We start from the raw sequence: 27,314 nt of genomic DNA on the forward strand, positions 1-27,314 counted from the left end.
GTAAGTCTCAGCTGTCAATCAGGAAGTGTTACCTCCTTCACACAGGAAACGTGAGGAAATACACTCAAACCAAACATTAAGCATATTAAATATGTTGAGAGTGCATGCTGTCTGGTTTGATTGTGCACTGGTGTGCAGCTTTTGGGGAAAAGAATGTGTGAGCAGGGTCTTTAAAGTAAATATATAGTGAATTACTTTACGTTAAGCAGCCTTGTGAGCGCTTACAAGCGCCGTCCTGTGTGCGTGCAGGTAACCTACAGCCTCTGTGTTTGGAAGGTGATATAACAGGGCCGTTTCCTGCTGTGATGACACTAATCTGAAATCCTTTCATGTGTGGTGGGATTATATTACCCAAGACAGAAACTCAGCAAGACCTCAGAACATTTTTTTTTTTACCGGAGCACAAAGAGTGAAACCCTGGGTGAGTCAGGCTTTGTTATCTGCTTCTGTGCTGCCCAGTAGGAGCATGGTGGAGCCATCAGTCTCACACAAACTCCTTACTGGCTTTCCACTGATGACACAAGTGGCTGAGCTGCTGACCTCTGCACATGGGCGTCTGTAGCTGAGGGGGTAGAGTTGTCGTCCTCCAACCTGAAGCTCGGCAGTTCGATCCCCAGTCTGACCCATCTGCATGCCGAAGTGTCCTTGGGCAAGATGCTGAAGCCCGAATGGCCCCCCCATAGAATAACTAAGTGCTGTGAATAGATGCACTGTATGAATGGGTGAATTTAGAACTGTACTGTAAAGCGCTTTGAGTGGTCACCAATACTAGAAAAGCGCTATATAAATACAAAGCCATTTAGCCATGCAACACACACACACACTCTTAAAAAAGCTCACTTCTCTACAAATACTACCTATATAGAAGAATGAGCGAGCTTGCGAGCATGAAGATAAGCGAGCTCAAAAAGAATAAGCCGCAACACCCTCAGATATGAACATGCAAACACACACGCACACGTTTTGTGTGTTTGTGTGTGTGCATGTTGAACTGTGAACTGTGTTGAGCCGAGCATATGGTGTGTGGGACTGTGTGTGTTGATGGAAAGTTAATCAAGCTTATCCTGTGACCCAGTGAATACCCCTGTGATCTGCACTGGCTGGAAAGGAGATCAGGTGACTGGATGGAGAGAATTGGAGGAGTGTCATTGTCACTAGTCAAACAGGCCGTTCACTATTCAGAGAAGCTGCTGAGCCGTGCAGAGGCTGACATCACCTGTGTGGCCGAGACAGACGGAGCATGCAATGTAGAGCGACTACACAGGTCTAATATGCAGCTTACATGTCAGAGATAATACTTAATGAGCATGTTTATACTGCCAATTAAGTGCTGATCTCACTCATTAGCACGTCTCCTCTGGAATGAGAATCCCCATCATGACAGCTGTATCATCATGTGTGGAGCGGCTTCATTAATGCAGAGACAGAGGCACGACTATGGTAATGAGGACAGTTCATCATGAGTCGTCAGTGGAACAGTGAGAAAGAGCGTTTGGACGAGAGGAGCGTTCGGGTCTCTGCTGCCATCTGCTGCTGAGAGGCAGCAACTCAGGCAGAAAGATTCAGCACATCACCGTGAAATAGTTAAATGAGTCACGGTCTGTTCCCCCATGTGAAGGGTTATTCAGTACCTTTAAGAGTCAACTATGAATCCATGTTGATTTAGAATTAATTTACATTCTCATTTTACCCCAGCAGCTACTATACTATACAGTCTCAACATGTCTTTGAATTTGGTTCTTCACTGATGTAATGTTATCGTAAAACATTGTGGGAGTAAATTGTAAAAATCCTTTGAAGAAACAAAAGGTGTGATTTCAATTTTAGTTTTTTGTGAGGAAAAGGTTCACTCATACACATATATGCAGATGTTGCACACGATGAGGAGATAGGTACCTAAGGAAACATTTAAATAATTTAAATAGATAAATAAAGCCCCCCTTCAATGGCTCCAGAACCAAACTTGTTGCAGAAATCAGTGTCTCATATCGCTTTCAGCAAGAGGGCAATAACCCAAATGTCAAACTATTCGTCTAACACGTAGTCACCGAATCGACGAGATGTGGACCTCTATGACTTCAAGGGTCTTTCCTTAATGCCTGAGCCACAGAGGACGTTAAACTGTTGAGTTTGACCTTATTGTGTAAAACTGTTTTGTTTTAATGTCTTCCAGGGTCTACCCCACCTCTCGCCCAAAGTCAGTTGGGATTGTCTTCAGCCCCCCCGCGACCTATTAGCTGTGCAGGTGACATGACACTTGTTGTACCTGCAACTTGTACAAAGACAAATACATTGGATTAAATGCATCAAGTCAAACTTAAATAGACTTATTCCTTCTGTAAAGTCAATTTTATTTATTCTGATTGATAGAAGCATTTTTAGAAAATATACTCATTGTCAGGCCTGCAGAATCAGATTAAAACTGTGATTCACGAAGTTAGATACTCTTGAAGAGATGGGAGCGCACAATAACACAATTCTCAGTCATCACCGTCAGCATACAACAAAAGCATTCTAACAAACACATTTATCAAATGATATATTATAACAAATAAAAGCATTATTGTTAACAAGGAGATACCACAATGGCTAGTGCAGTCTTAATTTCAGTATTTACAACATCATGAGTAATTAAAGTAAAATTTCACTTTCAGTAGCCGCAGATTGTCAGCAAAGGACAGGGAGGGGGTGAGAGTATTATCAACATTAAATGATTTCTGCACTAATGCATAAAACAACAGCTACTGAGCATACTGGAGAGACACTGAAATACTGATTGTTTGAATGACCAGTACTTTATGTACTGCAGGTCACATCTTATTTTATGCCTGAGAAAAACCATAGCAAGTGTAACCAGTTAAAACAGAAGAGCATACAGCACATGCACTTTCAGCAACGAATGTTAACATGGATTAAAAGAAGAAGAAAAAAAAACAGCTGCGTCAGTTGAGTGCACAGTTCTAAAAGCTTGTCTCTCTCCAGTCCTCCATGTTCAAGTCCGGTGGTCCCTGCGAACCTCTCCCGCTCCACTGGTGACGTCATAGCACATCTCTGTTACCGAGCCGGGGACTGTCACAGCCTAAAGGAGCAAACATAACAGTGTTGCATGATTTAAAAGCTTTATCGTCATTTGTAATGTCTGAGATGTCGCCGGTAGAGACAAGCCCACAGACAAGTGACCCCCAAACCTTCCCTCTCTCCTCTGAGAGATTAAGCTCTGTAAATCCACTGTATACTTATGTACCCTATACAAGCCCACACAGACATGGTAGCTGGTGAACAAAGCCCAGCCTTTTGCAGATTAAAAGTCAGATTTGATTCAAGAGTTTGAACCGAGCTGGAAAGGAGGCCAACATTTTATTCATTGACAACAAACATCTCCAAATAAATGCCAGGGCCATCTGCTGGGTGTGTAAACCTTTAAGCTACATGCTTTGGTTGTTTCTGTGAACTCAAATTGGCCAAAGTAGCTAGTAATGTTGGTTTTAAGCAACAATAATCAATATTCCATATTTACAATGGGTCAAATACAGATTGTAGAGCAACAGAGAACTATCTAATAACACACTTGAGCTTGGCTACATTAAGTTTTGATTCAATGTTTTCAATTAATGAGCTTGTGTGAGGTGTTTCAGTCACCGTCCTGCAGTACCAAACATCACACACAGACAGTTAGCAGCTAGCCAATGAGCATAGCAGCACATTTAGCTGCTAAATGCTACAAGGAGAATACATATTGGAGTAGCATGGATCAAGTGGCAGGGAAAGCTATTCAAAATGAAAACTAATGTTGGCCCGTGTCTTCTGGGTGTTTACACAACAGTTTGCTAACACAACACCTTCTCATTTTAATGAGGTAAAAATATGCCAGATCTTGTGTTTAAAGCGGCTTTAAGCTTGCCACGCTGCCCCCAGGTGGCCAAATGATGCAAATGCAAGTTTCCTACAGAATTAGGAGCAAACAGATTACCCACAGAAGTAATCCCTCTTACACTTTAATTCAGGTTTTTAATTTGTATGCGAAACAAATGTGGATATGTGCCTATTGGCCTGAATACAAAGTATCTGCTTGATGTTTCACACACCCTATATGACCAGCCCCGCCACCATTTGTGCCACGTGGACCCTTTTATCACTCTCCCACTGAGGATAATTGAATTGCCCTGCAGCAGGTTTTTGAATTATATAGTTCTGCATCACAGGGGTAATTGGCGTAGGTTTTGCCGCGTCATTCGAAGTCCCTGAATTCATCTGCCGGTGGTTTTCCTCGTTGGTGCCAAACCTCTCAGTGTGGAAAGTGATATTGAAGCAGCTAAACACGGCGGCCTATTATCGCAATAATGGAGCACGGTATCAAATAGGTATCAGCTCAAATTAAAGCAGGAGTGACAAAAGGCCCCAATTTATCAAACGATGAAGCTCTCGTTTAATGACACGCTTATCCAGGCAGCGTCAGATCCGGCTGCCAGCTGCAGTGACAAGGATCTGGGAAACAGCCAAATCATCTTTTTAAATGACATCTGGTGATGTCTTTCTTCGGTCAGTCATTTATTGAATACCGGAACAAGCGTGCCTTCACCACAGAGGGTACGACTCATATATGCACTGCACAGTGAAATGAAAAAGTTTACACACAGTCAAGTATTTGGCAAAACTTACACAGGTTTTGTTTGACTTCAATCAACTTTCTAAATGTCGCAATAACTGTGACGGTGCAAACTTTTCCTGGGAAGTGAAACAGATACATACACCTGGTCCCGGGAGAACAGTCCAGAGATCTGTTTCTGTACTGGGGGAAACAGGGCTTTTTCACAGGGAATCTGCGATCGGAGGACCTCTCCAGATCGTAGGGACTGTCCCGTTCCATGCCTGAGGGAAAGTGGCAGGAGACACACACTCACAGTGGGGTGCAGGAACTCAACAGGGGGGGGTTACAGGATAAAGCTTCAAAGTGGTACACAGCCAGCGTGTTCTACAGGCTTGGGAGCACATCAAATACAGACTTGTGCTGCTTTCATTTGATAAAAAATAACAAAGGCTGTAAGCCATTGTTATGAATTATGGTCAAAAACAGCAAGATGTGCATTCATCTATGACATCCATGGATGTAGTAGCTAAACAGCATGCATACTGTGTATATATTATTATATATACGCACACAGGTGCAGAACAAAAGCAGCGGTCTAATACACAGAGTGAGTAAAACTGTACCTATGTCAAATGAGTTGGACTTCGTGTTGTGATGTGATGTCACTGGGAATCCATTACGGTCTTCTTCCTCATCTGATTGGTGGAATGATCATAATCATAGTCATCATCATCTCATGCACACCATCTGATTCTCTCTTTATGGCCTTACTGACGACAACAACTTATTTTATCTCCCTGAAGTTCTGATAAAATTACCAGTACTTGGATATTAGCATTAACAGCTACCATGACTGTACAGAAAAACAAAGAGTGCCGTGTTCGTGTGTGTGTATCTATTATATATATGCCTGAGAAAATGACAATAAAGTGGCACCAATGGGATAATACTTCTGCTATCAAGGCAGTGATAGCAGTCCTGTAGAATGATGTTACCGTACCCTGACTGATGGCAGGATCTGTCTCCTCGGTCCCAGGCTCGGCAGATGACACCAGTGGGCTTTTCCTCTCAGCGTTGCCCTCGTCTTGACTGATCGGCTGAAATGGAGGCAAAGTCCTCTGCTCGCTGCTGGGCTCTTCTCCTGGACTGACAGGTGAGGTTTTGGTGTTTTCTGGAGAGGTCTTGTCTCTTGAGAGGTCAAGACTGGACTGAAAGTGGAGCATACAGGAGTATTCAGTGATGTAGGAGTCTAGTGCGTCAGAGATGCTTTTTCCCCCCTACATGCTGGTTACATACTGTACCTTATTGGGGATAGGAGGACGCTGTCCATCTTGTCCTCTTGTTTTCTGCTTCTCTTCTCGGTTTCTTTCACTCTGGTCTCCTTCTCGCTCCAGCCTCCCGGCCTCTTCTGGTGACAGAAAAAGAAAAAGACAACACAACCTTTACAACGATCGACCGAAGCTTCTCCTCTTGCAGAAGCATTTCATGTGCTGTCTGTTTAACCAAGTTAACCTTGGTTGGATAAGGGCAGAAATCTTTTCCAAACATGGGTCAAATTAATGAAAAAAAGAGACCTACATATAAAGTAAAACGATGTAATGAAATACCAATGACCGACTTGTTTCTCTTACATTTTCTGCATTAAGACTAAGGGACTACAATGAGCAAACTAGACAGATATAAATAGAAAGATATATAGACAGAGAGATACATATACAGAGAGATGGAGAAAGATGGAACATTGGAGAGCGGCACAACGATTGACACAGAGAGATTTATATAAATAGAGAGAGACATGGACAGAGAAGGAGAATAGTAAAGATAAAATGAGATAGTGTTACAGACAGACAACCCTCTTTTTTTACATATGTGTGGATTTGTTAATAAGCAGGTTAATTTGTTCAATGATGTTATGTGGAAAACTACGCAGCATTTATTTTTAACGCTTTGCAATCAGAGAGGAAAAGTGAATATCTCTGAACATCTCTGAAGCCTTTCTCCATTTTTAATGTCAAGTGGCAGATTCTTACATTGATTCTATGACATGACCAGTTGGGCCTCCGGCTGATCTTTTAATGCCCTCTGAGCCAGACGGCAGGTTTACAAGAAACTGAAACCTGAAGAGGTTCAGCATGTTACATAGTCTAGACCTGAAACTAACAATAGCCCTCAACAATTAGCCTCTCTCTTTGTCAAGGCCCCTGAAGTTCAGAGCTGCAGACCTCTGGGACTCAGCTTAGTCAGATCAATGCCACTCTTCTCCTTCATCTCTCATTAAACTCACATTGACAGAGCTCCCTATAACCAATGTTCGCCTAATGAGGCAGAGTTTTCAGATGTCGAGCTGCTTTATTTCAGTCTTTTTACCCAGAGACTTTGAAGTGGGAAACAGACACGCTTCATAAAATGTAGAGAAATAAGATCATCACAACATTGTTCATCAATTGTTCATCAACAGCATCTAGCTTTCATTGCAATGCACACCTCCTCCAATAACATCAATGCAATGATGAGTTTGTACAACTTAGATTACTTATTGAATATGGCACCTCACTGAAACTACAGATAGTTAAATCAAGAGTTTAACTTCACTATGCATCATCAAACCATGTTTCAAATGACTTGTAATTGTATCCATCTAAAAAAAGAGTGAGATAGTGCAGCGATATTTAAATACTTTTGTATTTATTTATTCTATTGTTTATTCCATCAATTAATTTAGTGATCAGATTAAAACAATATTTAACCTTATTAAATAGCAATGATAAATAAACAAAAGAGAAGAAAAAAAACTTCTGATTTCTTTTTAAGAGGATCCAACATCCAAAACTTTGGTTAAACTGCAAACTAAACCCATTTAGTACATGTAAGTGCCATCTGGTTTAGAGACAGATGCAAGAAGATGTCTAAAGACATTAAAAAGGTTCTGGATGCTGTAACCAGTCCACACAGACACAACACAGACGTGTGAACATGTCCCGTGGGGGGAAACAGGGAGTGAGAACTAACAGTGCTGCTGCTCACATGAAACAACGGCAACAAATACCACTTGAGTGATCTAATATGTCATGTAAATATAATTCTGATCATTATGAAAGTGTGATGAGATGAATTGGACTGAGGAAGCCACAGTTTGAATAATTCATGCAAGACACTGACACTTCAAGGGGAACCACAAGAGTGAGGCTGCCCACATTAGGTTGTCGAAACAGGTTGGAACACGGTGACCACTGGGTACTACATCTGGTTAACTACATGCTTGCATTTCATTAGGTAATCGGTTCAATTCATTACAAGTGGGACTTGCAAATATGAGGTGGCTGTGTTTTGTGCTCTGTTCTTTTTTTCACTTTGAATGCACACCCACCATTTTGTGTTTAGAAAGGTAAGAATTCAGAAAGTCAGTTTGGCTGTTTGCATCAGGAATATGAAACAGTGAATAACTTAAAACCATTAATACGAAACTGTTAATGTTTAACTTGCAGTACCTAGACTCTCCTGCAGGTGTCTCTGCCTCATGGCAGTCAGACTGGGCTTGGAGCACTGTGGTGGCGGCTCTGGCCTCAGACCACCTGGGGTCACGCTCCCACCGCAGCTGTGTCTGTCCTCCTCCATCTCGGCCCGCGAGTCTGTCAGAGGTACGATCCTCTCCTGCCGGCCCGCCTCCATCTGTCCTCCCGTCTGCTGTCTGGAGGACACCACGTGGCCGTTAGTCCGAGTCTCTGTGGGGGCATCTGAGATGGTGGTCGATCTGTCGGTGTCCTGGTCCATCGCCTTCATGTCACAGGAGCTGCTGCCATCTGAGTCATCGATTTCTGCTCCGATGCAGCTGTACACCATGCTGACCAGGTCGGTGGACTGAACAGGCACGGAGAAAGAGAGACACATCAAATCTGCAATAAAACCTCCAAATATCACACCTTATATTTACATTTATGATATCTGGTGCTCTCCAGATTCCAGACTTGGGATATGATGTTGATCTACTTAGATCTGCTTAGTTCACGCAGCTCTCCAGTCTGGTGTTAACAGTGGTGAGAGTGAAGCTTATCAATGAGATTTTAAATTGTAGTGAATTCAATAAGGCCCAAACTAAATTGTCTCATTTAGCAAAGGGAAGTTCCTCAGAGCCTCTCAAGGATCAGTGAGGATCCACAGACTTTTTTGAGAGTCGAAGGGATTTAAATGACTTCAAATCTCTTCACACACACACATGCATGTGTTTTCACATGTGTGAGCGCATGTTCGAGCAAAGATTTAAAGGCCCCCTATCGTTGAAAGAGAGATTTCTATGTTTGATTTGATTAGAGCATTGAATCCACAGAGATTTGCACACAGCCTATATTCAGACACTGTGCCTTCAAAAGGAGGCGCCAACACCCAGGTAACATTGTGATGTCACAAACAGTTTCTTGGCTACTCTCCCAGAAAGGCCCACTAGCTTTATTAACAACACAACAACACCAGTCATTGTGTCACAAGTATAAGAGTCAGATCGTTGGATGTCAGGAAGTTGTACATTTCATTTCACGGAGGCTAAAACTGCTCCAAGGTCTCTTGTTAAGTAGTTCTTAATGTTTGCTTTTGAGCAAGATTGCACAGAAACGTTGAATGTAAGGTGACTCTTAGGCCTTGGCGGAGATATGAGCTCCACTGCCTTTCTAAATCTTTCTAGAATACAGGAGCTCAGTAGTTGGAATTTGACCTTCCAACTCATTTCTGTGCTGACTGACCATCACCAATTGTATTTACTGGTGATTTTTTACCAAACTACAGTGGTCTCCTGGTCGTGTGTTACTCAGAAAAACAGTGCCCACTCAGAAGACAGGCTGAGAAACCAAAACAAAACAACCTGTTCTTGCTGGAGCTCCCAAGAGAAGCATGAGAGAGATGTTAAAATATACTCAGATGGATTTTTGCTCTTAAACCACAAATACACCATAAATCAAATTTTCAAACAAAACACCAGAAAAGAGTAAAAGGTAGTCCTCCACACTTAAGACAAAAGGGCTGAGACTGAGAATAGCAGGTGGTGGGCACAGCACTTATCTATATATTACGGTGGCCCTGAGAGCTCAACGAACAGCAACTTAAGAAAACAAATGCAAGTTGACAAAACACATGCAAGTTGACAAAACACAAGCAAAGTAAGAAAACATCTTCATCAATTTCACAACACAACACATTACAGAAACGCGCTGCAAATAGACACACTCGCTGCAAATAGACACACTCGCTGCAAATAGACACACTCGCTGCAAATAGACACACTCGCTGCAAATAGACGAACGCGCAGCAAATAGACGAACGCGCAGCAAATAGACGAACGCGCAGCAAATAGAGGAACGCGCAGCAAATAGACGAACGCGCAGCAAATAGAGGCGACAACACAACGGAAGTGTTTCCAGAGGACAGGTAAAAGAGATGGACACAGGAGACACTAAAACGTCCAACACACCATACAATTTCGGTTCCGCACAGGGTTCGGCAACCCGCGGCTCCTCAGACCCTCTGCAGTGGCTGTACTGTACAGTGTTGTGCATATGTTTCGCGATCGCTGAACTTAACAAACCACTTTTCATATTATTAACGTGAACGTCACGTTACTTTTTTTAATCATCATCATATCAGGCCCTCATGAAATAACGAGAGCGGGCGTTTGTGTGTTGTGTGTGCATGTGTGTGTGCGTGTGTGTGTGTGTGTAGCGGGCTGACCGGTCTCGGGTCTCGGGGCACTGACCCCGCCCACTCGCTCAGAAGAGGGGGCAAAATGTCTCTTGTGATAGTAAAGGTTTCAAACCCCTGCTCACTATGGACAATACATTTCCTCACAAACAGGGGCTTGCTTGTTAGCGCTGCTTATTCAGTTTAACAGGAGAAGATGGCATGTCTCTAGATCGGACCATCTTCAGAGCTCAGAGCTCACTGTGGCTCTCTCCGAGCGAGTGGGCGGGGTTGAAGCCCTGGTGCGCTGGCCACACAGACACACACACGCACACAGCAACGCCCGCTCCTGGTATTTCATGAGGGCCTGATACGATGATGATTTAAAAAATGAACGTGACGTTCAATCACGTTCATCGTTACGGTCACGTTAATTATATGAAAACTGATTCGTTAAGTTCAGCGATCGCGAAACATATGAACAACACTGTACTGTACAGCCACTGCAGAGGGGCTGAAGAGCCGCGTTCGGCTCCAGAGCCGCGGGTTGCCGACCCCTGTGCGGAACCGAAATTGTATAGTGTATTGGACGTTTTAGTGTCTCATGTGTCCATCCCTTTTAGCTGTCCTCTGGAAACACTTCTGTTGTGTTGTCGCCTCTATTTGCTGCGCGTTCGTCTATTTGCTGAGCGTTCGTCTATTTGCAGCGCGTGTGTCTATTTGCAGCGCGTGTGACTATTTGCTGCGCGTTTCTGTAATGTGCTGTGTTGTGTTGTGAAATTGATGGAGATGTTTTCTTACTTTGCTTGTGTTTTGTCAACTTGCATGTGTTTTGTCAACTTGCATGTGTTTTCTTAAGTTGCTGTTCGTTGAGCTCTCAGGGCCACCGTAATATATGGTGTTATGTAGTGTGGGACTGTAGGAATTGGAAAACGGATGCTGACAACGTGCATCCAGAGTTTGATTGGAAGCAGACTAGGAAAAGAGGACTAGAACAAATTTGCGTTATCTTTAAATATTCTTCTATGCCAGATAGGTGCAAAGTTTCACAGAGCAATGTGTGCTAAAAAATACTATACCAATATGGAAGTAAAATACACACTCTTGTGCTTTCAATAGCACAATTAGATATAGCGCAGCGTTGAGAATACGATGGTCACAGCATCAGACTGTCCCCGACGGTGTACCTGTCTCTGGATGAGGCAGGGGGGACTGGCGGGCCTCATTCCATGCCCAGGTGCACCCTGCGTCGGCCGAGGAGACGCCATGGTCCCGTTTGCTCCTGGAATAGAGCCCTCCAGCCTCGTTGGGTCCTTAGGGTGCTGAATCATGGAGTAGACGTTCTCTGAGGCGCTGCAGGGGCAAGCAGACAGAAAAACAAAAACATGATTGATGTCTGAGTTGAATCTTGACCATTGAGGCCAGGACACTGAGTGTTTTGGCCTCAAACAGACTCACACTGCTGTATTTGCATATGCTGTAAATTAACAAAACCTTTTTAAACTAAAATATAAAATAAAAGCATGCGTTTCATAGGGTTGGTTTTTTTCCCGATACCTGTGCTAAATCGTTACTTTTAAAACTTCTTGTGCTGTAACTGTACCAGAAATGATACGTGAATGAATAAGTGAAAAACTCTTCATCACAAAGAATCACAAAATCCTAACCCAACCACAATAATTTAACACTAGATAACAGATTCAGCTAAATACTCTAGTTCGATCAATTGTCTCCCTACTGCCGCGGGCAGGGTTGTGTCAACAAGGCATGTGCAGTGATGTTCACGTCCCCATAGGCAGGGCAGGAAATGGCTTATGCACTATCCAAAATCTGCGCTGGGATTCAGTTCGGTAAGTACCTGCCGTGTAGGCACCTGATTTCAGTGCCAAACCCTCCTGCATCCTTTTCACAGAAAAAAAAAAAAAAAAAAAAAAAAAGAAGTCCACAGTTAAGGGACAGATCTTTGTTGCAGATTCAATTTCACTGTCCTGCAGTAATGAGGACAGAGGAGATGGAGTTGAGAGGAAAGCCAAGTTAAGGCAGCAACAACCGCTTTGATTGCTAAGCAACAATCTGGAGGTAAAACGCAGTAAACAGTTTTAAGAGGCTGTTCTTATCTGTGGCTGCCTGGCCTTCGGATGAGTCATCCATTCTCATATTCCTCTCTGTCACCCTGCTGTACTGTTGTAGAACTAGGCTGTTGACCAGCCGAGGCGGCTGCACCACCAGGTTTTGGTTGAGTCACAATCCCATTGGGTTCAACTTGGAACCAATTCTGTCAGCTGAAACCCATCGGAGCTCCCACTGAGTGCCTCTCCTCCATGTTGTCCAAGCCTGTACCTGCTTTTAATGTTGGATTTTGCAAGGAGCGCCGTTCTTTTCTTTCTGCTACTATCCGTGTTATTGATTTAAAAAAATAAGAAATGGGTTTAAAGATTGTGCGTTCTCATTTTTAAACTACGGTTCCGTTGTAACAGCAGCTTTAATGCACCCAGTGCCATAAATTCAAGCCAAAGTAAAAAAAGAGACGGCAAAATATTTCCCCCCATTAAAATATTTATGAAGCTATAAAGCAAGGTAAATGCCCAGCACTGGCTTAATTTAACAGCAGTCTCCTTCTCTAGGTCTGTGCATTTCAATGTAACTTTCACTTCCTCCTTCCACTCAGCAGCGTACTAACTCGGAGTCCTGATTGGAGATGGTGGAGTTGCGGCTCTTGCGGAAGCCGGAGAAAATGGACAACACGCTTCGTCTTTTCTTCCTCCGCAGCGACTGGGCCTGATGGAGGGATGACAACTGACTGAAAGGACGAGAAAGCAGAGGGAGGAAAGGAAGAGAGATGAGGTTATGGGTAAGACGGAGTAAAAAGGGCTAAAAAACAGTAAGGTCGAGAGGTAGAGGTCATTTCCCTGAGATGGACTGATCCATCAGCCCCAACTGTTATTGACAAGTTTTCTGTAGAAGTCTGCACTGACAACCTGATCCCTCACAGCTGCCTACACTGTGCATACTACATTACGTATGCTAATGCCCCATTTAACACTGACAGATAACAGACTTTGTATTCTGAGTGGCCTGTGCAGATGGTTTAACAAGTTTGACAGAAGGCATAGTTTTTGCTGCCAGTTAATGTTTACTCGTGCACTGTCTGCCATTGTTGGCATTGAGCACATTTTATCATGCAGCCTCATCATTGTCTGGGAGCCGTCACCATCGTGTGGCTGGAGAAGACAAACTGCAGCTTTGAGTTGCACGTTTATGAGCAATTGTTGTGGATCAACCTAAAGTTTTTGAGCAGTGACATGAATATACTATAATTTGGTAATAAATGGCTAGAGTCAGTATCTAGCACCACCTTAAAACACTAAACCCAGTGTTTAAGGGAGGTTGGAGGATTTTTATTTCGATATAACCACTCACAACACACTAATTTGACTGTCATTTTACAGCCAACAAAGTATTTGTGTTTGTATTTCTGTAAGGAAGGACTTGGTGCTCTAGTAATAACTGTAAGTAATAAACAGGAGGAATCCTTGGTGTAATGAGGGTGCATATTAATATATAGGTATTATTGGTGCAACAGGTTAATAGGTTTTATATTATTTTGTGTTGTTGGTGCTCTAATGTAAGACTATGCATCTTATTCAAATGAAACACAATTCAAGTGATACAGTTACATTCAACATTATGTGATTGAGCATTGATGACATTTCCATTTTTAATGCACTGATAGTATTAGAGGATAATTGTGAAGCTAAATCAAATTCACCAATTGAGAAAAAAAATCAGAGCATTATCTCATAATTATAAAGTCTCCAATAATTATGACTCATTGTGTCAGGATTACAACTTGGAATCTTGTAATTAAGATTAAGATACGATTATTTATACCAAGCACATGCACAGACATGCACAACACACTCATGCAATGGTAGGTAAATTTAACCTCTGCATTTAACCCATCTTTGTGCAGGACACACAGAGCAGTGAGCAACCATGTACAGCGCCCGGGGAGCAGATGTTGGGGGAGTAAGGTGCCTTGCTCAGGGGCACTAGACAGGGTAGGGAGACTCTTGGACTTTTGGACAGATCAATCCAGGTTCGTCTTTTGTTGTCTCTCCGTGGAGTCGAACCAGAGACGAACCAGAGACCTTTTCTGCCCATAGTCCAAGTTTCTGCCACTAGACCACCGCCTCTCTCCACGTGATAATTATGAGAAAGCTGTGCCATAATTACGCTAAAAAGTCCAGTCACTACTTGAGAAGAAAGGGACGTGATGGACATGCAATTTTACAATTATTTATTTTCAGAATTACTTTGGAGATACAATCTAATCCATCCATCTATATGGTATCATTGGTACTATAAATGTGTCGATTTAACCCTGGCATCTAAAATTACTGGACTTGATCACCTTGACATTACAATAAAAGCATTTTTTCAACACGAGGGTCATTAGAAGTTAAAAAGAAAACAAACTGACTTGAAATGGCAAATCCCTATGAAGGCAGTACCTTGTTTGCATGCCCAGTAACATGCTACTTGTATATCAGTTGAATATTGTCAAGCAATTGTCAGGAGTGTTGCATAATCTGCCTCAGGTCCCATTGAATTTTGCTGCGGCTGGGAAACAATCAATTGATCTTGATTTACAAAAGAAATCTGGAATGTTTTGTGAACTGATGTGAGTGTGTGTGTTGTCACCATGGTAATTCGATATTTACATATTTTGTTTATATTGATTAGCATTTTTTTTTTTCATGACAACACATAAATAAAACTGATTCCGCCAGCTACCTGTCAGGTAGAACTCTCTTGCTGTAGAAATCAGGCAGTCCATCCTCCAACATGTTGACTGCTCCGTTCTCTGAGCCGTGCTACACACACACACACACACACAGACAGACACAGATAGAACAACAGAATAACAAAGATGAATCTGCCACGTCAACAAAAAGCTAAAAGATTGGCAGAAGGTATTAGCATTTCAAATGGTTGGCTGGTAAACCTGCATCCACTGCCAACAGAAGTCTGTTTTGTAAAACAACTCCTCACCGTGCTGCCCTTACTGAGTTTGTGCCGGGTTTGAACAGCAAAAAAAATTCAATAAAGCTTTCATAAAAGTATCTAAACAAACTCACTAAGTTGGAGGCCGCCCCCCCCCAGCCCCTAGGAGATGGCTGTGTATGATTAACATTTGAGTCACTCAGACACATGCGACAGCTTCCCACTTAAAAGGAACTTATTTTTGGAGAGTGCCACTGGCATGCAAAACAAAATGAAGAACAAAGGTTCACACAAAACAGTCAGTCAACAGATTGGAAAGAGTATATATACATATTGGGATTATTTTCTCACCTCTACACCCTCCCTGTCCTATAAAATGCATGGACTACTTTTACACTGCAATTAAATATATGTACCATGCTGCCACTAACAAATAAAACAAATTAATGAAAAAAAAAGAGGAGAAGTATTATCTGTCATAAAATCAAGGTAGAATCTCATAGTATTCGTGGAGTGGGAGTAGGGATGTCACAAGTACTGAGATGATGACAACATTCTAAAAACGCCACAGTAGTCTTTATTTTAATTTTACATTTTACAGTACTGTAGATATCGTATAAATCAAATATATTAGTGTGTGTGGGGGTTTGTACAATGTGTGTTCAGCCTCTGCTCTTTGCTTACAGTCATTGAGCTATACCTGATAACTGAGATCTTTTAATTTTCCAATTCACCACTGTTCTGTTTTTCTCTGTTAAAAGTCATATTTTTCATTTACTACTTGAAGGCTACAGAGCCACTGTTGTGTTTTCGCTGCGGCACTGAATGAGTTATCAGGAATCCTGGAGCGAGGAGGCAGGGCACCTCTACTGCCGCCAGCCACCAGGGGGGAATTAAGCTTTGGCTTCCCTTCTGGGGAGCAGTCATGTCATCCATCTTTACATACAGTCCACGCTACATGGCATCAACTCACAGATTCAGGAGGGAGGTGCCCTGCTCTGTGTCTCCGTGGGGGGCGTGGCCGGACTTGGGTCACGTGACGTAAGGGCGAGCCGTTGGTGGGGAGGGTGGACAGACACTCCCATGATGCTGAGTGGGTGAGAGGGGCAGAGTGGGGCTGGGCAGGTGGGGTGGGAGACGAGTTGGAGTCGTCGCCTAAACCTAAAGTGAGACGGAAGAAAGGGACGTTGGCAAAGCTGATATTCATTTTCCTTTTTCTCTCTATGAATTATGAAAGAGCTCTTGAGATCAGACTTTTGTTAACACAAATATGACTTAAATAAATTTGATATAAAAAACTCAAAAGAAACACAAACAGGTCGATTGCTTGGAAGCAGAAAATGGTTCACAATGTACAGAAACTCTTATTATACTTAAAATAAAACTAACCCAAAATGAAGAGTTTAGCCTGAGGACAACATCACAGAACAATGTTAATGCTTTAATTCTAACATAACTCGCATGCAAAAATGAATTCTAATAGGATGAGCTTTGGCACAGATTAAGAAAAAGTAGCATTCTATATGTAGCTGATGAAATGCAGTCCTTTCTTTTCCCATATACTTGAACGTCAATTGACCCTGAACCGATGTGTTTTTATTTAAATACATCACGAGGCAGAGCACTCACTCAGTCTGGTGGAGACAGGACGGATTCTTCTGGTTCTGGAGCTCCGCTTCTTAATAGCCATGGTATCCTTTCGTCAGAGGAGACAGTTATATAATCAGAGGTGGTTTTATTTGTGAGACAAGGTCCAGGTACACTCAGTTTATTAGGCAGAGCTGGCTACAACTAATAAAAGTCGATGTACAACACTGGTGCCATAAATCCCACCTCCATGAAGGTTTCGATGTTCAGGTTTTGATGAAACGGTTCCAGAGACGTGTTAATTCAACTTTATTGTCCTGTTGGAGACTGCAGTTTGTGCTACTGTGGAACTGCCTCTTGTTATGAAAGCTGCTTCGCTTCTTTTTGTTCTCCAAAATTATGAATCCATCCACCCACCCACTTATTCATCCATCCATCCATCCATCCATCCATCCATCCAGTCATCCAACTACTGACCAATGCACCCAGGCATCCATCCACCCACATATTCATCCATCCATCCATCCGTCCGTCCGTCTACTCACCCATGCACCCATCCAAATCTCTCCGCTCCTCCGCTCCCTTCACTGGTTACCAGTGGCTGCCTGCATCCGTTTCAGATCATTAGGCTCCTAAATGGTGGAATGAGCTCCCCAATGACATCAGGACAGCAGAAAGTCTGCACATCTTCCGCAGCAAACTAAAATCACATCTCTTCTGACCAGAGGTGTCAAGTAACGAAGTACAAAAACTTCGTTACCTTACTTAAGTAGAAATTTTGGGTAGCTATACTTTACTGGAGTATTTATTTTTCAGACGACTTTTTACTTCTACTCCTTACATTTTCACGCAAATATCTGTACTTTCTACTTCTAACATTTTAAAAATAGCCTTGTTACTCCTATTTCAATTTGGCTTGTTTTCATTCCGGTTTGTCATCGTTCAAAAACACACCAAAAAAAACAGTTTTTATTTTGCGGCTGTACAAGGCCTATTGGTAGTATTGTTGTCCATACAGGATTTAGTCCAAGTTCAAGGTCTCTTCCAATAAAGGTTATTGATAACATTCCACTGAAGTTTGACTTTTTGTATTATTACAATGCTTATTGGCAACTAGTTATGTCTTCCGCTCCATGAAAGGCATGTTAATGCTCAGCAGTAAACATATGGTACTTTAATGTATTTACATAAAAAAAATCCCCTTACATTACTTTTACTTTTATACCTTAAGTAGTTTTGAAACCAGTACTTTTACACTTTTACTTAAGTAAAAAGCTTGAGTTGATACTTCAACTTCTACAGAAGTATTTTTAAACCCTAGTATCTATACTTCTATTTGAGTAATGAATGGGAATACTTTTGACACCTCTGCTTCTGACTATACCTTGAATAAAAAAACACAAAAAATCTTTAGTTCAAACTAAAGATTTTGCAGCTCTTAAATGGTACGTACTTATTGCACTTTGTAGATTGGCTTTCTTGAAGAAAATTTTAATTTCTTGATTCTTGTTGTTCTGAGTTTGTACCATCATGGTTGAATGCACTTTTTGTAAGTCACTTTGGATAAAAGCGTCAGCTAAATGAAATGTAAGTTATTTAATAAAAATCGCTGTCTGTGACCCACATATCTCAAGAAATGTTCATCTCATCAGCTTCACACTTGTCAGACGGTCAAATTCATGGTGTTTTGGACACATGATATGTTGAATATTAAAAATGTCAGCGCAGGATGAGTACACAACCCCTTTTTAACAATCAGGTTTAGCACGGGCACTGCACTACTACTGTATAACTCAGCACAATTCAACAGCCTTACAATATTCAGTACATCCTCAAAACGATGTCTCATTTACTGCCCATATATTTTTCTTCAGAAGAATCTGAAGAAAAATAAACCAATCCCTACTGTGCTGAAGAGAACAGTTTTAATAATAAACAGTAAGGCGAGAATATGAAAAAAGCCTTTGTGTTCAGGTTCGCCAGTGCCCACTGCAGGGGTAGGAACACTCTCAGTAGACTGGAAAGGTTTAATCTGTGTGAGAGAAGCATCGACTCGCTACAGTAACTAAGTCGGCTGGCAAATGGCTGCATGCACTGACTGAGAAAGGGAAACGCTTGGATGTCTTGTGTTGCCATTGTTTGTTTTCTCTATGGCACACGGTGAAGGATTCCTTCTGAACACGGTCCTCACAGCATATCTGTCTTATTTTTATAAACTTATTGAGTGGAAAAAACACATCCCTGTGTAGTTATTTGTGTAGTATTGCTTAAAATGAGCAATTCAAAGTTTGGAAACAAACAAATAAGGTGTTTGGCCTTGAAATAATGCGCGTCCACGAAAAAATCATAATGAGATAGTTAACAACACAGGGCCCTAAAGTGTGTTTACATGTCTAGTGCCCAGGGAGAGAGAATCAGGAGCCAGGCTGGGGATATCTGTGCAGACCAACTGTTGTAAGGTCAAATTTTGATCCTTATTAACTTATGGCTATGATTTGTTTTTTCCCCCTAATTGTCTAAAGTTGGCTCTGTGTATTAAAGTCACAATAGTCTAAGATTATGCGAAGCTGCATTGTTCTTAAAGAGACATCAAACAGCCCCAAGGAACATTTTCAAACAGATTTTTAAAACAGTCAAAACTCCAATTAGACAATAAGTGTTTGAAAAAGGGAACCTCTCACATTTCAGAAACTGAAGCTGGTGAATGTTTTCTCCCCTTTCGTTAAGGAACTTTAACTTTATGATCATATAATCAAAACTATTTAAAATCAAATAACTGCACTTACTATTCCCAGGTTGACTCCGAGGTCCTCATCAGTGAATTCCAGAGACTCCACTATTCTCGAGTGTCTGATCGTGCGTCTTCCCGTCCCTACGTCGTCCCAACGCTTTGCCTGAGACACCTGCCGCAGCTGTGACACACACATCAATCACATGCACCGTCACACATACACGACAATATGCCTCAACACAGTCTCAGAGGAGACGCATGTCCGCCAGTTGGACTTTGTACTGTTGCGTTTGTAAATCCTGAGGGGAACAACAAAAACAACAAAATATATAGACATAATATAGAGAACAAAATGCAGTCTCTCGATAATCAAAGTGGACGGAGGCAGAATGAAGTAAACTCCGGTACTTCAGTGAAACACAGGAAGGAGCATGGGATGTAACGGTCGAGTGAGTGAATTGAATACAAAACACAGCAGTGGAGTGTCCCTGCCAGAAAGCTATTTTTGCCTCAGTTTCCACTGGCTTCACTTTAAACATTTTATTTTTATGGAGAGGAGAACGTGCAGGGTGCGATCGTGTCCTCAGCTGGCTCATGATTTAGCTGGTATGTCGTCTCTGAGGACATGGTTCTCCTTTTGATCCTTAATTCCAAGAACAGCAGATTTTCCAGAGCCTAGAAGATTCACATCGAAATGTTTCCAGAAGCATCACAGTTTGACATGTTAGAGAAAGCCTTACATTTAAGTTTTGTAGAATATACGGATTCTTAACTCAATACATTTTGACATTTGATTGTAATCTGGCAGCATTTCTTGTTGTTGTTCTTCTTGTTACAGGCTGATGTGGCTGGAGGCACAGTGACATAACAATATCAATAATGTGTGTGATCTGTAATAGACCTTTTGAACACATAATGGATACAAAGCTTGGAGAAAACATGCTTGTTCCCTTTCAATCCATGACTCATCTTTCTATGAAAATATATTGACTCACAAACCATCATGTCATGCACAAACACGGCACATGTCCCTGGATGTACACAGCCACGAGTGGTTTTCTTGAAGCTTTAGTAGGTTAAATATGGATTATTTTTTAGATAGAAGTAATACAAATATGTTGCTGTTTGTAAGAAGCAAGTGTGAGAACAATCCAACCAATGAGGCAGAGGGTGTTTGGATGAACATCAATCCCAGGCAATACTGGATGGAAACCAGGTGCGTGTCAGTCGTGGGACATTTTGCATTTCATTTTGCTGTCCAAGTTTCTGGGTAAGAGCGGCCACACTGTGTGAGCTGCGTGTCTGAGGCGTGTCTCCTGAGACCACTTTCAAGGTCCTGAAACATGTTTAAATTAATGATGAATCACACACCGACATAAAGTCACTATTTACCATGAAGAGGAACACCGTTTCGGTGGGTTTTGTGTTCTCTCCACTCTGACTGAAGTTGGACTGGATGTGAAAAATACAACGTCACATAAATACAGCATTCAGGTTTCAGCAACATTTGAGTCAAACAAGATTTTGAGTTGTTTCCTGATGTTGCCAGGCCACTGTCAAATATGATCAGATCACATGTATCTACACACACACACACACACACACACACACACAGCTCTCTTGAAGGAAATTTGAGTTAGGAACTCTTAATAAATAACACAGAAGAATATTTTTATTTAAAGACGAAAGTTGCTTGTTTAGTAATATTTCTTGCAGAACTTTCGAGGAGAAAAATCAATAGGCTTCTCATCCCTGTCCATTAAATATGAGTCTGGAGCCCGGAGACTGTTAGCTCAGTTTAAGACTGCAAAACAGAGAGAAAACAAAAGGCAAAAACAAACTGCCTACCAGCACCTCCGCTGTGCTTGTTACTTCTTTGTTTGATTCAGACAAAAAGGTGAAGTGTAAAGAATCGCGTGGGACTATTTCTTGGCTCGCGGTAGAAACTTCCTGCAGTCCTGTCATCATCACAGTCAGGTTGCTAGGCAACCAGCTGAAACAGTCACAGATGAAATCTGTGATGTTGGATATATATTTATGATCTATCTTTAGATCATGTGCTCAAACACAGAAAAGTGTTTATTTGTTGCAGTTGGTGACACTGCAATACTCTTGGGAAAAGGTGAATGACGTTTGCTTGGCGATGTTATCTTGTTTATTGGGAATGTATTGTTAGTAACATTTCATAACTTTTCCAAAACCAAGCTGAATCAACCCTGAACACCACATCAGACTTTCAAATCAATATGTCTGTGCTAGAAAGTTACACAGTTCAGCTTTAGACGAGAAGTCTAAAGTGTGTTTTCTAACATCTACGATGAGAAGTCATGCAAAGTTACATTACCAGTACCAGTGTTTTATGGGTTGTGTAGAGCTCTTGTAGAATCTGATCTACTATGGAGTTGGTCAGGTAAGAGACCACAGACAACTTCACCTCCCTGAGACAAAGACAGAAACACAAAGAGTTCAGTCCGGGTCTTAGCCGAGCTTCCTTGCTTTATGCTGCCGATTCACCAGCTCCCTCTCTTACTCCAGTGCTCTGTTGATGTCCTCCGCTGCTCTCTCCATCAGGGCGCTGCGGATGGAGGAGCGAGGGATCGAAACTTGTTCGGAGATGGACGAGAGAGGCGGGCTGAGTCTCTCGGCTGCTGAGCAGGACATGGGACACAGTTCGCGGCACAGAGACACCATAGAGTCCACAACGACCTGGAAACAAAAAAAACACAAAGAAGTTATGTATTATGTACATTGCAAATAAAATCTAAATCTAAATTTAATAAAATATATATACTGTATAATATTTTCAAAACATTTAATTAATCATTCACAGTGTGATCTGCTCGCTTAACCTTGTCTTATATATGGCTCTGTCATTTCAATCTATGTTGGTAAGGAGGCTGCCCACACACAAAGGTCAGTCTCACACGAAACAGATTATGAGAGACAGGTACACAGAATAAAGAGTGAAAAAGAGGTTCTCACTGAAACGATGAGGTCTGACTGCGTGGACGGTTAAAAAAACGTATGCACCATAGCACGAGCATGGAGGTAGCTCAGTAGAGTGTGGTAGTGTGAGCATGGTGCAAGTAGCACAAGTTATAGATCTCTTGTGTTATTATGAGAGAAAAAAAGGTGTTCATTATGAATATGTAGTAGGACTAATTAGAATAATACAAGATAATTATTGGGAAACACTGGTATCTGCAATGCAGCAATCCAATTATCCACATATCAACCAGTAACTCTTCACTCTGTGCACACCTTCACCAGTCCGGCCCAAACCTGGACGTTTTGTGTGGGAATTATTCACCAATCGATATTTCTTCAATGTAACTGATTTTGACCTTTGCAAATTGGAAACGCAGCCTCATGCACGGTGAGAAAATTGGAAAACACAAACAAGGATTTAAATTGTGCCTCAGTAAGTTGATATTGAATGGATTCATTCCTCGGGGCTGTGCTGCCTTTTTTTATCATTCAACCACCTTGTGCTGCAGAATCCCAACATTACCAGAATGGAACTAAAAAATGTTAAAAGTGGTTCCCCCCTGTGAATTTAAATGGGGCGTTTCTTTTGAAGTCAGCATACCTCCGCTGTGCACACAGTCACACGCTATTAATTGGCAATTTAAATGCAACTAGTCGAGGGCTGTACTGTTTAAAATATCTGTGATTACGCACCTGCAGCTCTTTGTCCGCGGCTTTGGCCAGTTCTCCTGCCAGCGTGTCCAGGCGCTGTCTGACGGGGCCGTCCACCGACAACACGTGGGCCAGCTCGCACAGAGACGGGTACAGCTGAGTCACACAGCAGGGCAGAGAGAGAGGAGAGGAGGTTGAGTATCAAGAGTAAAAGAACTCGGACAGTTGGATGTCAAATATGGATTAAGTTCACTCGATGTCAGAGGGGTCTCATCCCTGTCTGATATAAGCTGTATGGCTGTGAGATTTATTACATTTAAACTGTGTGTTTGTCTAATGCCATAATAATTTATAATCCAAGACTTTCAAAAATTAATTTTACATTCTATAACTCAAAAGCCCAAACCATCCTTGAGCCTGATGCAGAGTCTAGACCGACATGCTTTTGTTTAGGATGGAAAAGCAGAAACATTCATGGTGACTAAAGTTTTCTGTAATTTTCTTTGACAACCCAATAGCTCATCATTCAACCTGAATTAATTCATCAATTCATCAAGTTATTCATCTATTCAGGATTCGACTTCTAATGACTCAACAGTCATAAAGAAGTATCACAACGCCTCTTATAAGAAGTCGAGTTAAAGATTTTTAAAAGAATTGCTTATGTCGATTCAGTATTAGTGAATCATTAATTAACCATTAACAAGTTATTTGTTGTAACATATTAATCCTGTAAAGCAACTTATCCATCTCCCTTCCTTCAGCCTGAAAGTGAGTGTAAAGTTCAAACGCCAATATAACAAACGGATTTCTTAGCTTTCTGTTGACATGTGGGGCCATTGTGGCTGCTAATGTCTGTGCTATTGTTTTTATAATACCTTTGGTATGTATGCTGCACACTTTCTGTTTGTTTCCTTTCTTATTTAATTCAATTTTTTGTTTACTTATTAATTTCTTTACATGGTTGTTGAATAAAAACACTTAGCTAATGTCCAGTAAGAGAATTCAGACAATGAAGGGACATAAGGTAAAGGATAAGGGAAGAGGTGAAGTTGCTTATGAGTGGGGTCTGTTGTAGGGGGCTTGTTTATTGGGAGAAAACAGACATGGAAGCAATATCCTAAAAATGTTGCGTTTAACTTTGCCCATAAACATAACATTTATAGCTTCTATTAAGATTTTTTGCAGCAAGACTTGGTTGCTATATCGATCCTTCATAAAGTCAAGAGCAATTTTTGAATGCACTATGAACTCTGTTAAAATACATTTTAATGTATGGAGGATTATTAGGATTCTGCTCAGTTAGTCAGGAGATGAATGCTCTGTGAGCGATGCTGAGCCAAAGAGAAGCTTCCCTAAGGGAACAATAACATAGATCTTGTCTTCATAAAGAGAACCATATTAAAAAGTGGTGAATCATAAAATACAAAGTAACTGGTCACTATAGCTGCCAAATATATGTAATTGAGTGAAATTTGGATTAAATTCCTACAAATGTATAGTGGAGTAGATGTGTAAAGTACCATTAAACTATAAGTAGATCAAAAGTGTCAAACACACACACACACACACACACACACACACACACTCACAGCTCTGGAGTTCTTGGCTTCTTTGAGGATCTGTCTGGCCGTCTGGACCTCCTCTCCTTCCTCGGAGCCTTTCAGGACACACACCTGCTGCTGCACCCGCACACACAGGCGCTCCATCACCTACGCCAACGCAAAATTGATGCAGATAATAAGTAACAGACACAAGACATTCAGTGTATGATCTAAATAAGGAACTTGACTCGTTCAGGATCCTGCGAGGACACACACACAGACGCACGCACACAAACCTGTTCAGCAGTGCTGGTGACGAGACCCTGGTGAAGCCGGAGAGCCTGTTTCTGCGAGAAGCGCTGAGTCTGGTTGTTTCTAAGCAGGGCACGCTGGATCTGTCTCACACACACACACACACAGAAAACAAACAAGGAGCGAGAGGAGCTGAGATGACAGCTGTTTACAAAGCACAGTGTGCAGGAGACAGGTCCATTTGCATGGTAATAAGGAAACTGGAGAGAGAATTTTGATCCCCCGAAATAAAGTGGGAGCCTTTGATTTATTTTCTTGACTCAGCAGGTGAAAGTGTTCACTGCTTAATCATCTTATGCAAATCAAGTTTTCCTCAAGGGGTAAATCCCTGAACGCTGAAAAAATAAAATAATATGCATACATATACACTCCAAGCAAAAAGGAGTATGATAACCAGGAATGACTCATTAGGATAGAACCAAAGCACAACCAGTCCCGGTCGTTAATAGTCAAGTTGTTTTAAAGAGAGGTAAAAGTATACTGGTGATATTTGATTTTGTTTCTGTAGCGTTATCAGGAATGCTCCTGTAGCGTCCGAGCCTCCGGGAAGGGGAGATGCTGAGTGTGATTGACTGACATCTGAGCCGGCAGGGAGTTAGACTTCCACATGCAATGTAAACAGACCTGCTCCGTTAGCTGCAGCTTACAAGCCGAGTGACGGACAGAATCTATTTGGTAAATGTAGAGGAGAGAACCGTCACTCGGGATCGAAAGGGACAGCTTTTTATGTTTGAAGGCAGGTTTTAAAGTTATTTATTATGTCTAATGATGTTAGTGAGTGCACTTTCCGCTCCTGGATGACTGTTAATGGACACAAACAAGACAATCTGCACGACAGGACGTGTGTTAGAAAGAGACACTGCTACTTAAAGGCTGATGTTTATTGTCGTTTCATAACCACACCAGCTGATAGATGCAAAGATGTGGGGCACCGTCATAAGACCAGAAATAATAGTGTGAATGTCTGCCTCTATGACCTACTCTTATGATACAGTACAGCTAAAGGCAGGATAGTAACTGAAGTAAACAGAGCAACACTTGCCCCTTGCATTGATCACCACAGAGGGGCCCTCGAGTAAGGCCCTTAAACCTGCCCTCAACGGTTCCATTGGAGCTGAACATTTGAAAAGTGTCCATCACAACGCCCCAAAGCCCAAGATGCCATCTTCAACTGTCTGGTGTGCGTCCAACCAAGAGTCTAAAGCTCAAAGGTATTGAATTTACTATCACATGAGACAGAGAAGTAGAACTCACTCTCTGTATAATATTTAGAATATTTTCCCAAAAATTACTTGGGTATCAATCGGATTTGTTTTGCAATTTTTTAAGAAGCCATTCTACAAGTAATGCAACTTGCATTTTGTAATCTAATCAGTGTAGCAGGAGTAAGATGATGCAACAAGTTGATAGTCGATAGGTATTATGAGGTTTCTCATGAATAAAAAGGCCAAAACTTTTAATGCGGATTTGTTATATGGGACCTACCGCATTTCAATTTATAAATACCTTCACGCTTAATCATTAATTCTGATGCACAAGCAAATGAAAGTCATTCATCAAACTGATGACTCACCCTGACCCCCTGCGGTCAGGAGTTACCTCCTGCATCTTTATAACTGGATGCAAAATATGAAGACATCACAAACATCGGAGAAGTGTTGCTCCTCTCACCTTGGTCAGAGCTTGGTCGGTCCTCTCGGGGGCGCTGCGGTACGCCTGGGCGATGTCACTGAGGGGGAGGGGCATGTACTGCAGGGTAAAGTTACTGTTTAAGTGACGAGAGAAGGAAGAGAGGGGGGAGAGAGAGTGATGATATTAAAGTTGCAATAATAAACTTGAAGGATTATGACGTTAACAAGAACAAACAGGAAACACCCAGGGCGTTTATAACAGATTTCTCCAATTCCCTGATACGCAAATGCACCCACACACATACACACACAAACTTCACACCCACGATTGGCTGGCACACAAGTCAAAAGGCTGATGAAACAGTGTGTAATAGTAAACACTGTACAGAGATGGTTATCTGCCTATCTTCTGAGTGTGAAAGTGATCCGTTATACGTGTGTCTGTGTTCTTTTTGGTGTGTGTGTGTGTGTGTTGTGTTCATCTTACTGCTCGAGTGCTCTCGCCACATCTTGGAAGCCTGTCACTGTGGTGTTGTTGCGATCCCATGCCACACTCCTGAGAGGGATCAAGCCGGCAGGAAAATGGGGGGGAGACGGGAACAGAGGAGAAG

The 27,314-nt window shown here is 41.9% G+C and overlaps 1 protein-coding gene across 4 annotated transcripts in view; it reads right to left on the bottom strand.

Moving 5' to 3' along the window:
* Positions 1-2,339: 2,339 nt before the first annotated feature.
* The window catches only part of carmil3 (capping protein regulator and myosin 1 linker 3), a 92,312-nt gene continuing 67,337 nt past the window's right edge, over positions 2,340-27,314 (bottom strand). The window contains exons 22-40 of one of the 4 annotated variants that reach the window (XM_062405284.1): positions 27,191-27,259; positions 26,744-26,837; positions 25,057-25,155; positions 24,809-24,928; positions 23,259-23,372; positions 22,108-22,283; positions 21,928-22,015; positions 19,633-19,758; positions 16,889-16,955; positions 16,233-16,420; positions 15,050-15,129; positions 12,933-13,052; positions 11,440-11,605; positions 8,077-8,446; positions 5,890-5,996; positions 5,589-5,796; positions 5,212-5,283; positions 4,750-4,869; positions 2,340-3,079 (exon numbers count right to left, since the gene is read on the bottom strand). In XM_062405284.1, the coding sequence (XP_062261268.1) occupies positions 3,039-3,079; positions 4,750-4,869; positions 5,212-5,283; positions 5,589-5,796; positions 5,890-5,996; positions 8,077-8,446; positions 11,440-11,605; positions 12,933-13,052; positions 15,050-15,129; positions 16,233-16,420; positions 16,889-16,955; positions 19,633-19,758; positions 21,928-22,015; positions 22,108-22,283; positions 23,259-23,372; positions 24,809-24,928; positions 25,057-25,155; positions 26,744-26,837; positions 27,191-27,259 (2,425 nt within the window). In that variant the 3' untranslated portion in view covers positions 2,340-3,038. The remainder of the gene's footprint in view (positions 3,080-4,749; positions 4,870-5,211; positions 5,284-5,588; positions 5,797-5,889; positions 5,997-8,076; positions 8,447-11,439; positions 11,606-12,932; positions 13,053-15,049; positions 15,130-16,232; positions 16,421-16,888; positions 16,956-19,632; positions 19,759-21,927; positions 22,016-22,107; positions 22,284-23,258; positions 23,373-24,808; positions 24,929-25,056; positions 25,156-26,743; positions 26,838-27,190; positions 27,260-27,314) is intronic. The other 3 variants (XM_062405286.1, XM_062405285.1, XM_062405288.1) reach the window with 3 other exon arrangements.

This window comes from Platichthys flesus, chromosome 14, assembly GCF_949316205.1.
Source record: "Platichthys flesus chromosome 14, fPlaFle2.1, whole genome shotgun sequence".
NCBI lineage: Eukaryota > Metazoa > Chordata > Actinopteri > Pleuronectiformes > Pleuronectidae > Platichthys > Platichthys flesus.